General features: G+C 58.2%; 1 protein-coding gene across 1 annotated transcript; it reads right to left on the bottom strand.

The window, feature by feature from the left end:
- Positions 1-867: 867 nt before the first annotated feature.
- Positions 868-8,959, bottom strand: RASL10B (RAS like family 10 member B). Its single transcript, XM_056127630.1, has 4 exons — positions 8,804-8,959; positions 5,821-6,183; positions 1,996-2,120; positions 868-1,185 (listed from the first exon to the last, which is right to left on the bottom strand). The coding sequence occupies exons 2-4, from the start codon at positions 6,034-6,036 to the stop codon at positions 915-917; spliced, it is 612 nt and encodes a 203-aa protein (XP_055983605.1). The 5' UTR covers positions 6,037-6,183; positions 8,804-8,959; the 3' UTR covers positions 868-914.
- Positions 8,960-14,354: the final 5,395 nt, after the last annotated feature.

The following is a 14,354-nucleotide window of genomic DNA, read 5'->3' as shown; positions in this document are numbered from 1 at the left end:
TCCATCACGGGGTGGGGCTGCGGGCTGGTACCCCCCCCCCAAAACACAGGGAGCTCCATGTTCTCTTCCTGCTCTGCCTCCCCTCCCAGGTTATCTGAGATTCCAGGCAGGTCCTGGGGCCTGCAGACTGAGGAAGGGTAGGGAAGGGAGGGGTGGGGAGAGGGGGACAATTACTCCTAAGACAACCCTGCCATCTGTTCCCCAAACCCAACAGCTCCCTGATCTGGCTGATCACTCACTGCAGAAGAGAATAAGAGGCTGGAATCTGGGTTGGGGGGCGGGGTCAAACCAATCCTTTGGGAGAATCCCTCTGCTCCTGGGGTGGGGGATCCCCAGGGGTGACCTGGCTTTCAGGAGTGGGGGCAACCGGCAGGGACGAACCACCGAGTTAAGGCTGGAAGGTAGGTTGTTGTGTCTCTGGGGGCTGCCGGGCAGGGGAGGTCTCCCTGAAAACGAGGGGGCGCTCAGTTTTCTCCCCCTGGCTGATCAGGGACCTCGACCCTCGGGCCCGGGTGGTAGTCCTTGAACCCCCGCCTCTCTCTGCCCTGTGTCATGTGTGGTACCGAGGCCAGGAGGGGGCGCTCCCGAAGCGGCCAGGATCTGCGCCGGGCGTGGGGAGGAGGAAATGAGCCCTATGAGAGCGGAGCTGGGGTGGGGCGGGCTGGAGGGGGCGCGAGGGCTGAGACCCACAGACGCGGGGGGCGGACAGACACTCTCCGGGGCAGACGCACGGGGGGCGGGGCGGGGCCGGGCAGCACCTCCACCCACTGCCAATCCCCGCAGGCCGCTGGGGGGCCCAGGCGCGCGGCTTTCTCGTGGCCTCGGCCCCTCTCCTGGCGGCGCGTGGCTGCCCGAGTTGCCCGGGGGTGGGGGGCGCGCACCCCTCCGGCTTGGGCTGGGGTGGCCGGGGTGGGTCACATGATGGCGCAGCGGTTGCGGCTCAGCGCGCCCTGGAAGCGCAGGGCGGCGTGCACGTGCTTGCAGCGGGCGCAGCCGACGCTCTTGAGCAGCTCGCTGAAGAGCAGCAGGATGTGCCAGTTGTACTTGGCCGAGCACTCCACGTAGCCGCACTTCCACGTCTTGCGCACCAGGTGGGACACGTTCCAGCGCGGGATCACGCGTCCGCGCTGCAGGTCCCGCTTGTTGCCCACGATGATGATGGGCGTCTCGGAGGTGCCGATCACCCTGCGGGGCGAGGTTGAGGGGGATCTCAGAGCTCCGCCCAGTCTCGCCATCAGTGGGCTTGGAGAAGAACATCTGTTCCGGGAGCAGCCCTACAGCCCTTGGCAAGCATATTATAATCTCTTACTGACCTAACGGGTGCAAAAGTGGGTTCTACTAGGGCTGGAGAGACAGCACAGCGGGTAGGGCGTGTTTGTCTTGCAGGCAGCCTGCCCGAGTTTGATCCCCGGCATCCCATGTGGTCCCCCTGAGCTCGGCCATGTGTGCCCTTTCCCGCACAAAAACAAAAGAGTAATACTGTCACCTCTGGGCTGGAGGGATAGCACAGCGGATAGGGCATTTACCTTGCAAGAGGCCAACATGGGCGATCCGAGTTCGATTCCTCCACCCCTCTCATAGAGCCTGGCAAGCTACCGAGAGTATCTCGCCCGAATGGCAAAGCCTGGCAAGCTACCCGGGCCGTATTTGATATGCCAAACACAGTAACAATTGTCACAATGGAGACGTGACTGGGCCCGCTTGAGCAAATCAATGAACAACGGGAGGACGGTGACAGTGACAGTACTGTCACCCCATTGTACATATGAGGAAACTTGAGGCAGGCTAACTGGGGTGAAACATGCAGCTGCGTGGCCTCAGGAATTTTTCCCAGAATGGCGATACAAACCACTGCCACGCTGTGGTAAGGCTTCCAAACCTGTGTGTGAGAAACAGCCAATAAAATGGTGTGTACCACGCGGGTCTGAGCACATGAACGGAGGCTTCTCCTGCTGCACTCACAGAAGGAGAGGGGTGGGGTGCTTTGAGCCTCACCTGGTCTCTAGGATCTGCTGGCGGATGGTCTTGACGTACTCGAAGCTGTCAAAGCAGCAGATGTCGTAGACCAGGATGTAGGCGTGGACGCTCCGGAGTCCCCTGCAGCAGGCATCTGCCCACTCCTGCAACAGCCCAGCAGTAGGCACTGTCAGAGGAGCCAGGGGGCGCTGGGGCGCTGGGCAGGCAGCACTCTCACCGACCACTGCATCCCATGCCTCTCATATTCCTCTTATATGATTCCTCTTATACCTCATATTTGATGGTGTAAGTTAGAGGCAAGGTGGGGCGGGGAGACGCTCAGTGCCACAACCCCCACTCCCAGGACAGGTTGCCTGACCTCGCAGAGCATGGCACTGCCCTGTACACAGGTGGAGCGGAAGCCTACCCGTTCCACTGGATCCCTGCATGCATCTGTCCATCCCCACACATGTCTCTGCATGCATCCGTCCTTCTCTGCATGCATCCGTCAGTCCCTGTGTAATTATATCCATCCTCCCCTGCACGTCTCCTTCCCTCCAGTCCTTTGCTTAACAGTACATTCGTAAGTGCCTTCAAAAGCCTGGCCTGATCTAATTATTGGACTTATTGAAATCCTATCTCCAGAGGTCCTGCCCAAATTCTTCCGTCTCCAAGAAGCCTACTTGCATGTAGGGGACTTTTTCCCCTTCATCAGCTGCGTTCCTGGGATCTTTTCGTTGTACCGTGGCAAACCTGTTTCCATCCCCAGTTCTCCAGTTCTGCTGCTGGCTCCCAAACGAGCCAGAGCTGGTCCCTCATTTGTATAAACCTGCTCCTGTCACCCCCCCACTACGTTGGTGTTGGTGTCATACTCCAATGGTTGCTGCAGGTTTGCCAGAGGCTCTTGAAGGGCAGCCCCGTGGCCGGGAGCTCTCCCTGGTGCTGAACCTCACACCTTGCTTGCCCTGGCTCACTGCCTCGGACTGCTCCCTGCCAGGACGGCCCAGCGTGCTCCACTCTGGCCCAAGCGTGGAAAGACGAAGGCTGAGACCGAGAAGACTGAGGAGGGGATGCCCAGCAGGGGCTGATGGAGGGGGAGGAGGGTTGCGCGTTTCCTGAATGCTCTTGGCAAATTCTCAGGGAGGGGCTGCAGCTACAGATAAATAGGCCCCTGGAAGGCTGAGTGCACTGAAAGAAGTTCCTGAAGAGATTAATTAGCTCATTAACCTGCCAGCAGATGGCAGTTCCAAGAGCCGCTGAGGGCGGCCAGAGTGTGGAAAGAAGGGGTCACTGAAGTGGGGGAGGTCTTGCCTCCAAGGACAAGAGGGGGACACAGGATCTCCTCCCAGGGCCCCTGTCAAAGACAAGAAGGGAGCCCTGCGTGTCTCCCACACCAGCTGCCCAGCGGATATGGGCGGGCAAAGGCCCGCAGGAGGCTGTGCAGCTGGTTCTGGGCCAGAATACACAGCCCACCGCAGCCTGTCCTGAAGCAGTGTAGAACACTCCAGGGAGATGATGTGGCATCTCTCCTTTGTGCTGAGGTTTAACTTGGGTGCTGGGACAACGGAGCCACAGGAAACCATTAACTGCTTCTTGGCCAGGGAACTGCATTCTGCTGGCCATGGTGACCTCGGGAGCTGGGGGCCCACATGTGTCTGTGTCCCTCACCCTCCACAAGGAGTGCCAATGGCGGGAAATGAAAGGGTGTGGTCTGGGGTCTGGGAAGGGCTTCCTCCTGTCTTCCAGCTCTCTGCTGGGGAGGGAGCAGCTGCCAGTCTTCCAGGGTGGCAGGCCTGCCCCCAAATGTGGCCTTCTTGAGGGGGGACCTCAGGACTGCATCCACAGGGCGAGAGTGAAGTCTGCTCAAGGGCTGGGCTGAACCTTCAGCCCTCACTAAAGGGAGAGAGCAAGCAGCTTGTTTTCCTTCCGCTTTGCTCTGAACTGGGCTCTACATGGTAGAAGGCCCTTCTGCATCAGGGCAAAGATTGGAAACTGAGTCTGGTTCTAAATTCCCAGGAGCAGGGGGAGGCTCTGATGCCCACACCCTGCCCTCAGTTCCCTTCCCTGTGCAGAGATGGGGGCAGGCAGGAGTGGCAGCTGAGACCCAGAGCCAGAGCTGCCACACACACTCTCTCTCTCAGGCTGCATCTCATCTGGTGTTGGGAAAATTTTCTTTTCAAGGGGGCACCAGGATTCTTGGCTTTTATATTTGACCTTTGAGGCTTGCAGGGTCCCTTCTTGGCAAATCTCTGCTCAAAGTCCCTTATTAGTGTTCCAGAAGAGAAGTCTTAAACATCCCGGAGGGTCCAAGATTCAGGGTTAATTGGACGAAAAAGGCATTAACAGTTGTCAAATAAGTAACTATAAAGGCCTTTAAGCAGATGCAGAGATGCTGAGCTTCACCCCTCATCAGAGAAGCAAATAAAAACCACAAGATTACTCTTTCCCAATAATCCTGGCGAAGGCTGAAGCTGGACAACATGGTCTAACGGCCAGGCTTAAGGGAAACAAGTGATCAGGGGCATAAAATGGGCTGTGCCAGGCCAGGAGCATTAGCACAGCGGGTAAGGCATTTGCCTTGCATGTGGCCGACCTGGGTTCAATTCTCAGCATCCCATATGGTCTCCTGAGCACCACCAGGAGTAATATTTCTGAGTCCATGAGCCAGGAGTAACCCCTGTGCATCGCCGGGTATGACCCAAAAAGGAAAAAAAAAATTAGGGCTGTGTCATTAAGGGGAGGGGAGTGTGGGCCACCTGCTAACCTCCAGTTCCTTTACCTTTCACACTAGCAAAACTATTTCCAGGAACCCATTCACAGATACACCTTCCCATGCACAAAAACCCACTGCACAAGGCTCCCTGCTGGGCACGGAAACAGCCCAGGATGAGAAATGCAGCCCCGGCAAGATCTCTAGGTGATAATGCTAAGTCATAAAAACAAAGGGTAGAACAGCATTGCTGCTGAACATAAGAAGGGGGTGGAGCGAGGCTTTCTGATCTGCCTGCAGGCAGACTGGAAGTGTGAGTGACGGCACAGGGGCCGAGCCGCAGAGGGCCAGCAGGCATGGGGCGAGGCTGGGGAGTGGCTCCTCTTGCAGCACATTTCAGCTATTCCAAAGCTGACACTAAATTTAAATGCACAACAGGACGTGAAAAGACTAAAATCCTCAGTGTGGTGGGGGCTGACAGCACTTCAGGCAGGAGTGGGGAGACTGTGCTGGCCCCCACCCTGAGACCGCTGCCTCTGTGGGTACCCCTGCCCCTGACCATCCTGCCAGAGGTTTCCTGCAGTGAGCACTGGGCGAAGAGCTCAGCCTCTCCCTGCAGGCCCCAAGGGGAAAAGGAAAGGAGCCCTTATCTTGGGCAGCTGTCGGGAGGGGCACCCCCACTCAGGAGCCCACCCAACAGGCCACCCTGAGGGAGAACAAAGACCTCAGCAAAAGGCCTGACCGGGGTCTTCATCTGGGAAACATCCATTCATGGCCCCCTCTGCTGCCCCCTCCCCAGAGGCCGTGGGGTAAGGGTGGCAGCCACCACAGGTGGAACTTGGGAGAGTGATCGGTGATCTCCACAGCCCCTTCCCTGACTACCTCTTACTTGACGCCTGGCCTCCTGGGACGCCCCTGGCTCTGTACCTGGGGGGCTTAGATCTCTGCTTCGGGGCTGCCTGAGGTCCCCATGTTTCCCCTGATCTCGGCAGGTGAGAACCACTGAACAACGTTTCCCTTCTCCATCTCTGGGTTCCTTCAAGAGCAGACTGCGCCTCTGACTCAAGCAATAATCTCTCCCACTGAGCCTGGAGAGGGGACTGCTGCTCCCCCCCTGCCACCTCCCCCTGCCACATGCCCCTATGGTCCCCTACCTGCAGCGTGTTGACAGGGAAGGCGCTGATGGGCGGGAAGTCGAGGATCTGGAGGTCGTGCACGTGGCCGTTCATGACGACGGCGGGCAGGTAGAGGCGGCGGGCGGTGGTGGGCACGCAGACCTCGCTGAACTCGTTGTACAGGAACTGGCGCACGATGGCACTCTTGCCCACGCCTCGCGCCCCCAGCACGGCCACCCGGTAGGTGGAGACCATGCCTCCCGCCCCGCTCCGCCGCCGCGTCCTCGCCGCTGCCTGGGGCCCCCCCGGGCTGCATATTCCAGGGGCTGGGGGCTCAGCCACCGTCAGGACCAACCATTGCTGCCCTTGCTGGCTCTGGGCCTTCTGCGGCCTCCACTTGGGCTGTGGGAACAAGAGGGGGACTTGGTGGGGTGGCTGTCCTCTGCTCCAGCTCCCGGGCTCAGCAGCAACTGGCCCGGCCCCTCGGGATGCCTTCCCTTTCCCAGGGGCCTGGTCCTACCACCCTCAGCCTCTCCCTGTCTTTTCTGCACAGAATTATGAGCCCTCTTGGTACTCGTCCCTAACGGAGCAGCTTCAGGGCAGAGAGAGAGAGAGAAAAGTGATTCCAGATTGCCCTTTCCCACAGGGCCAGGGACAAGACTGTCACTCCTTAGGGCCTTGGCCTCCTCCCCCTGGGGGGGCCCGGGGCAAGCACCTCAGTGTGGGTCCAGAAGGTAGACTCCTTTGCCAGACAGGCCTGACCACCTGACCACACCAACTGCACCAAAGCTTCTCCTCCCTGGCTGCAGTCAGCAGATGGCCCCAGTGCTACCTTCCAGTTCCCAAGTGCCCCAGTGAGGAAGTCCAGACTAGCTGTCCTCTGGAGTAGGAGGTCCAGGGGCACACACTCTCCACACCACCCGCTTGGTCTCGTGTCTCTCTACAACCAACCTACAGAACAGGGATCCCTCTTGGGAGAGAAGTGCTGAGGAAGACCTGTGCCCCATGGGGCCAGAGAGAGGACAGCGAGTGGGGCGTTTGCCTTGCACGTGGCCGACTTGGGATCAATGTTCAGCACAGAGCCACGGCTAATCCCTGAGCACAGTGGTGGCTGGGAATGGTCACAGGCCCTGGCTCCCTGGGATTCTGGGGTGGTGGTGGTGCAGACTCTGGGCTGCTTTTGCCTCCTGGCAGGCCCCAGAGCTCAGTGCTCAGGAAAAGGTCTGCCCCAGGGTGGGACCTGGCTCTGGGGTCACACTCTCCTGCCTTTCTCAGTCTTGGGGACTTTGGATGTTTCCCGGCTTTGGGTCAGTCTACAAATTACCTGCCTGCCTGGATATAAAGTGGGGGTCCCCGTCTCCTCTTGGAGATAATCCCAGTGAATCCCTCCACGAGGCTCCTTCTCCTGTTGGGAATGATGACGACACCTTCTGTCCAGGACTCTGCAGGAGGGGGGCAACCCATGCTGGGTAAGCAGGCCCCAGGCAGATCCTGTATGTGTCATGTGCGCTCTCTGTGGGCCCGGTGGGCAGTCAAGCGCCCTCCACCAACCTGAGCAGGTTGGAGCCCAAGTATCCTGGGTCTGTGCACCCTCAGTGCCATGGTCTCAGTGGGGCTCAGTCCCCAGGGCTTGGTGCCTGGCTCTGACCCTGAAGAGCAACCTTGGACGCGGGGGTGGTGAGGTGGTACGTTGGATGAGGTTGGTCCAGGGTGATGTCCAGTCAAGAGCAGGCACTGTTATGCCCCATCTTAATGACTCCTGCCAGCAGCGCATGTGTGCAACACGCACTTGTGTATGTGTGTGCACGTGAGTGTGTGATATTCTGCTCCTCATTTTAGTGCAGGTTTAAGACACCCCCCAAGCAGAGGCTTTGGGAAGTGACGCCCACACAGCCAGCTGCGCTATGAAGATCAGACCCCAATCTCCTTCCGGCACTATGCAGTGGCTCTCCCCAACAGGTGTTTTTCCACTTCTGGAGACTCCTCAGCAGGAAACGTTGGTTCCCAGCACTGTGAATCCCCCGCCTGGGGCCCCAGGCATCCCCGGGCACTGTGCGGCTTGGCTAGGCTTTGGGGTTAATTACATAACCAGCGCCAGCGGGTGGGGAGGGGGCATCCTGGGGAGGAGGGCAAGAATGGACAGCAGACCCCCCCCCCCCCCCCCGCCCTTCTTTGGGTGTGGCCACTGTGAGGATGTGCTCTACCTGCAGAGCCTCCCAGACCTGGACATGCAGGCACCCCACACCCTGCCCGGAAACCAGCCCTTCGGGGAAGAGCTAGGGACATAAAAGCCAGGCAGAGCGCCGGAGCCAGGGATGGGGTGCCAGAGGTCCCTGGGCCCGGTCCAGCCTCCTGGCACTCAGCAGGCCCTAGTGTGGCTCCATTCCTGACTCAGGTGCTCGTTGGGTTGGCTCGCACTCGCGCTCGCGCCCACCCCCTCTTCCCAGGCAAAGGCCCTGATCCTGTTTATGAACCCAGCAAGGCCGTGGGGTGGGGGAGCGGGAGGGGGTGTCCGAAATAGCAGGCCCACCCCCCAGCTCTCCCTCCCCAAGGCCTGCGCTCTGCAGTGAGTCTGCAGACTGGGCCAGCGGCTGGCGAGATACCGGGGGTGGGGGCAGCCTCCAGGTCCCCTCCAGTCGGCCTGGCCACCTGAGTTCCTGCCCCAGACCCGGCGGTGGGGGTGTCCTCTGCGGTCTCTCGGCCGGATCCCACGTCTGCCCGAGGTCTGTGCCCACCACGCTCAAGTGGGAGGCGGTGGGCGGGGGCGTCGGGGGATGCGGGGCTCCCCGTGACCTGATTGGCAGCAGTTTGGGGGGGTTGCCGGAGCTCAGGCTGCTCTCCGCCTCCGACACCGTGCAGACACCCCCACCCCCTCCATGCAGCCCCAGCTCTCACGTGGCCGCCCCGCGACGCTTCCCCGCCCGCCCGGCCCGGCGGTCCCTTCCTCCCGGCTCGCCCGGACGCCCCCGGCCCCGGTCGGGACCCCGCGCCCCGCGCCCCGCGCCGCGCGCCCGCCGCTTACCCGGAGCCGGCGCTAGCTGCTCCCCGTCCTGCTGGCCGGCCGGCGGGGCCGCGCTCCCCCCGGGCTCCGGCGCGGCCCCCGGCTCCCCGGCCCGGGGGGAGGGAGGTGGGGGCGCCGCCGGCTGCCCAGGCGGGGCGCGCGGGGCGGGCGCGGGGGGCAGGTGCGGCCGCGGGGGAAGGACGCGCCGGCCGGGCTCTGGCTCCGAGCGCGCCGCGCGCTCCGCCGGCCGAGGGAGCGGGGGCCGCGCGGGGGGCGGGGCCGGCGGCGCCGCGCGGGGTCCCTGCGCCCGACGGATTCTCGGGGCGGCCCAGCCCCGCGGCGGCGACCGTCTCGCGGCGACCTTCACCCCGCTCCGGAGCCGCCTTCCCGGCCGTGTGTTCAGCTCCGACCTGGATGGTGGGGTGAAAGGGACCCCAAGGGGCCTTGGAGCTTTCACTTTTCACTCCACATCCTCCTTCCCCACCTCCTCGCCCCGCACCCCAGTTTCCCTTTCTGGGTGTCTTTTCTGACCTCCCGGTCCAGGCCGTTCCTGGGGGCGCCCACTGTGTGCCCTCCACCCGGAGGATCGCAAGTCGGTCTCCCTGATGTGTCCCCGCGACAGCTTCAGGCGGACCCACCAGGCTGCTCTCTCCAGCCAGCGGATGAACTCCCGCAACCCCTAAATGTAGTCTCCGTGTCGTTCGGGGCTGGGGGACTGGGAGGTGGTCGCATCCGCCAGGGCCGAGGACAGTCACCCAAGAATTATTCTAAGCCCGCTTCTCAGAGCAACAGCTGGTTTGAGCGAGTTCTGGGGGCCAGACGACGTGTTCCTCACTTCCCCGCCACTCTCAGCTTTGAGCCTTTGAATTCGCTCGTGTGGCTTCTTCTCCGTGAGCTCGCCGAGGTGGAGAGTTGGCTGAAGTGCAAGATGTGCACAAGAAACTGGGAGTCCCTAGGCTTGCTGACCATGGGGCTCCTGGTCCAACGAGGGCGTGCGCGGTGAGGGGGCAGTTGCAAGGAGCGAGCACAGTGCAGAGCCCAGGTTCTGCGGGGCAGTGGTGGACCCAGAAGTTAGTGGGGTTTGTGGCTGCAGAGGCGGTGGCTTTGAAGGAAGGAGTGAGACACTGTCGGTGGGAGAAGTTGGGGGGCAATTACAGATGCTTGGGGAGAGAGTGCAGGAACCACACAGGAGCCCAGGGGTCTGGAAGCAGGGTGAGAGGCAGCTGAGAGGTTGGTTGAGGTGAGCAGACAAACGTGTAATGGTCAGGTAAGGAGTCCGGGTGCTTGGACACAGGCAGCAACTTGGGCAGAGATGCATTTGTGATACCTTGAGGGCTGGGAGGAGCAGTGGGCAACAGCTGGGAAGGATCCAGGGACTCCCCCCAGCACCCCCCAGGTCCCCAACTAGGGACCCCACAAGGATGCGACCAGCCTTTCTCCTCCTTTGGCACCCTCCTTGCCCTGCCCAGACTGAAGGCATCATGGTTATGAGTCTGGGTAACTTGACAGAGTCACCAAAACACTCAGGACCCTGCTGCCTTACCTGTAAGATAGAGATGGGACAACTGTATCAGAAAGGAAGTGTGTCCCCCCGCTCCACCCCCCCAGCGAATTAGGTCTTAAAGCTTTGATTTTCACGTCTTTCAGAGATACACAGCCTTTTCGAGGAGAATGGCCATCACCCCGACATGTTTCTTCTGGGTGTGCTCTGAGGGGTTGGGGCATGAGGCTGACCAGGCCACAGAAAGCAGCAGACACAAGGCAGAGAAAGGGAGTTTCTCCCTGAGCACTTGTGGTGGGGGAGGGGAGAAAGCAGATTTCTGGTACTGTGGGCTCATATGTCAAGCATAGAGTCTCCTAAACAGCTTATTTTTGATTTTGGGCCACACTCGAGCTGCCTCTTGACTTTGTGCTCAGGGGTCACTCCTGGTGGTGCCCAGCAGACCTATGTGGTGCTGGGGCTTATACCTGGGTTGGCCAAGTGCAAGGCAAGCACCTTATCTCCTCTGCTCTCTCTCTGGCCTTGAAGCAATTGTTTTTATAGAGAAGCAAACAGCCCACAGTAGTAATATAAGATGCAAAATGTCTGGATTTGATTAGTTAGGTTGTTTGAGTTTGCTGAGAGTCACTTTGGATTTTGCACCTCTAGGGGCCCCTCCACTCCGCCCAATTATTAGTGAAGGACGGCCTTGCGAGGCTCTAATTTGGACCTGTCAGTCCTTGCACCTTGGGTTGGTCTGAGGTGCAAGCTCAGGCTCCAGGGGAGTGGACACGTGGACCCACCTACAGCATCTGAGGCCCAGACGTGTAGTGGGACAGAACAGGCAAGTTGCCAAATGCACCCACACTGGGTCTTGCTGAGCTTGCAGAGGTTGTCTGGCCAGATCCAGGAGGCAGGATGCCTGAGAGGAGAGGAGGAGGGTCAGCCCAAGGCTATACTGGAATCTGGTCCTCTAACACCTTCTACTGAGGAGCAGGGCAGGGGGAGTGAAGCTCTCATAATGGTTTTGTCTCCAAATTAGATTTTTGAAAGTGAAGACCATTTGGGTCTGACCAACCCCCAAATTAGCTTCCGAGTTGGCAGCATCAAGAGCGGCAGGGCAAAAGCTAAATGAGAAACTGAAACGGCAAGTTGGGAGCCAACTCGGAAACTTTTCAAGAAAAATCCTTGTTGCTAATAACATGTCTGGGGGCTGGTTGGGATTCTAGGATTAGTGTTCGGGAGATAGAATGGGTAACAACGGGGGAGGTGTGATCTTTCCCAAGTGCCACACCAGGTATTAAAATAAACAGACTCTTGCCTCCTGGAGCTGGGGGTGGTAGGAAAAGAAATCTGGGTCCAAGCAAAATCAGAAAAAGCATCAAGGCATGGGGTGGAAGTAGGAAGGCTCAAACCAGGGCGTCCCCAGCTGTTCCAAGCTGCAGAAACCACACACCTTAGGATCTAGTATGTCTGGGTTATCCTTCTGAGGACACAGAAATCTCAGGTGGGCGTGTGGAGGCCCATGTGCACCTTTTAAGCACTGAACTTAAGAGTTTCTGGGGGGCTTGGCAAGGTGAGGTTTGCCATTGTGCTGGCAAGGAGTGCAGAGGGCGAAGCAGACTTATGATAGAACTTTCAGAGGCAAGGAAGGGGAGGAGGGAGTTTAGAAGTATGCCCATGGGGAGTTACTGGCTTTGCCTGAAAAATGGCTGCCCCAACTCAAGGAATGGGGGCCAAGTGCTTTCCCACCACCAAACCTAGGACTGCAGAAGAGCAAGTAGGCTGACAGGTGTCAGTCTTGGATTTTGGTCCTTGGTGCATTTCATGAACACCCAGGGAGGTTTTAAATGTGGACTCTGAAAACATCACTGACCAGCTGAGCAAAATCAGCTGCCTTTTGGGGAAAGCTCTCGGGATACTAATGTGTCTAAGCTGATAGCATCTCTGTTCTCTGGATTTCATGTCCAAACCAGCTTGATATCAGCAAGGCCTATCCATCCCCAGTCTCTCATCAGAGCTTCCTTGCTGAACCTCAACCAGGCCCACCCTGACCCTATTCCTCCCCAGGTGTTGGTCCTTCCATAGCTCGGGCTAACAACTGCCCAGTCACAGAGTGAAAATTTCCCTAGCTGCCCAAGGGCAATTTATTCATGGTGTCTGGCCATCCCAGTTAGAGAGCTACTGTGGTAATAAAGCACCTATGTATGTGCTCCAATCTGCATGTTCTAGTGATTGTAGAGATTCAGGTGGCTGAATCTCATGCCATAGGGCAAAGGTATTTGGTGTGGACTCCTCAGCCTCCTTAGCCCACTCTAGGCCACAGGAGTCTCTGGAGGTTGTCTGCTCCTCATCCCTAGGTCCCTCTAGACCAGTAGTTTTCCATCTTTTTTTTTTTTTTTTGCTTTTTGGGTCACACCTGGCGATGCTCAGGGGTTACTCCTGGCTCATGCACTCAGGCACTGCTCCTGGCGGTGCTTGGGGGACCACATGAGATGCTGGGAATCGAACCTCTGTCAGCCATGTTGGCTGAGTGCAAGGCAAACGCCCTACCCGCTGTGCTATTGCTCCAGCCCCAGTTTTCCAACTGTTAAGAGTGTGGGTCACTTCCAGGCCACAGGAGTGAAAAAACTGACAAGCACTGAGTCACTGAGGTCCCATTTCCCTTCCCAGTCCTCCAATAACTGCAGGTGACTGGATCCGAAGACTGTTTACGGCAGCATTAACTCCACTCGGTAACATTCCAGGAGAGAGGCTCTCAGAGAGAGATGGTGGTCTGTGAAAGGTGGTCTGTGCTGGGAGGGCTAAGGTGGAACTGGGTGAACACAGAATTCTACCTTAGTCCAACTTCATTTCATGAGCCTGAGAGCCAAGGGAGATTGAGGGCTTTTGGAGCCGAGTTCTACCCGCAGAGCTAATGCCCACCCCTCCTGTGGCCAGTTGGGTTGTGTCTCTGAAGGGCAGCTCTGGAAACAATGCACATGCCACCAATTGTATTTTGTGTAAATGAGTTTATTGACTAAGACACAAGGTCAAGCTTCCCCCAATCCTCCCTCCCCCCACCCAGATCCCAACAACAAAAGAATGATAAGCATTCTTAGGGTGACAGCCCCCCCTCCCCAATTCTCTCCAGAGAACCCTGCTTTACAACACAGACACACGGAGCAGGCTCGGGCGAGGACAGACACTCAGGGAATCTCTGACCAGCAAGAGTTCTGGGTGTGTATGTGCTTCCCGTGCCCTTTGTATGACACCAGCTGACATCAAAAAGACAGACTGAGGCAGAGGAGGAGGGAATGCAGGGCAATCTCCACTGTCCCCCAATTCAGTCAAGCTTGAAATGTAGCCGGACAGGAAGCTGCAGTGGGGACAGGTTCAGTCTCTTTGGGAGAGTCCTTTTCTGTAGAGTGGACCCCTGACAGCTGGGGGCCACAACTGGAGACAGATCCCTAAGGTGTACGAGCTCCTAAATGGCTCGGTCAGAGCTCAACGGAGAGTGGCAGCTGTGACCCCTTACCGCAAGGGAGGCTGAGAGACTAGTTTCAGGGGTGGAGGGACATATTCAGGTATGAAATTGTATAGTCTGCTTACCCTGCCACACACTCTTCATTCTGGAACTCTACTCTGTGTTGAAATGAGAAGTGTGTGTTTGTAGTGTGAAACCTCCTTCACTCCTTGTAGCCAAAGGACTCCATGGATGGTTTCCCAATAGGGGGAATTTTGTCAACCTGCTTTTCCTCCCACATACCACCAACCCACCTCCCTACCACAATCCTGTGCTATTTCCTGTGGGGTGGTCAATGAGGGACCACCAATATATTTCCTCTTGGAGATCCTTGAGGTTTAAGAATTTCTGGTTGGGGGACCGTTCCCTCAAGTTTTCAACTGGTTTAAATCAGGGTCATTTCAGACTGCTGAGCAGCTGGTTTTCTGATTCTGCTCTTGGACTCACTCTTAGACCTGAATCCAGTTTGAGACCAAAAGCCTGAAGTGCCTCTGCTTGGAGCCTGAACACTAGGTGCTATGCTCACAGAAAGAACTCTGCAAAGCACCGCTGAATCGGATCATGTGTGGAAACATTCTTTAATAACT

Source organism: Sorex fumeus, unplaced genomic scaffold (genome assembly GCF_029834395.1).
Source record: "Sorex fumeus unplaced genomic scaffold, SorFum_2.1 ptg000063l, whole genome shotgun sequence".
In the NCBI taxonomy this organism is placed as follows: domain Eukaryota; kingdom Metazoa; phylum Chordata; class Mammalia; order Eulipotyphla; family Soricidae; genus Sorex; species Sorex fumeus.
Note: the sequence above shows the minus strand (reverse complement) of the source record. Positions and strands in the feature narration are given on the sequence as shown.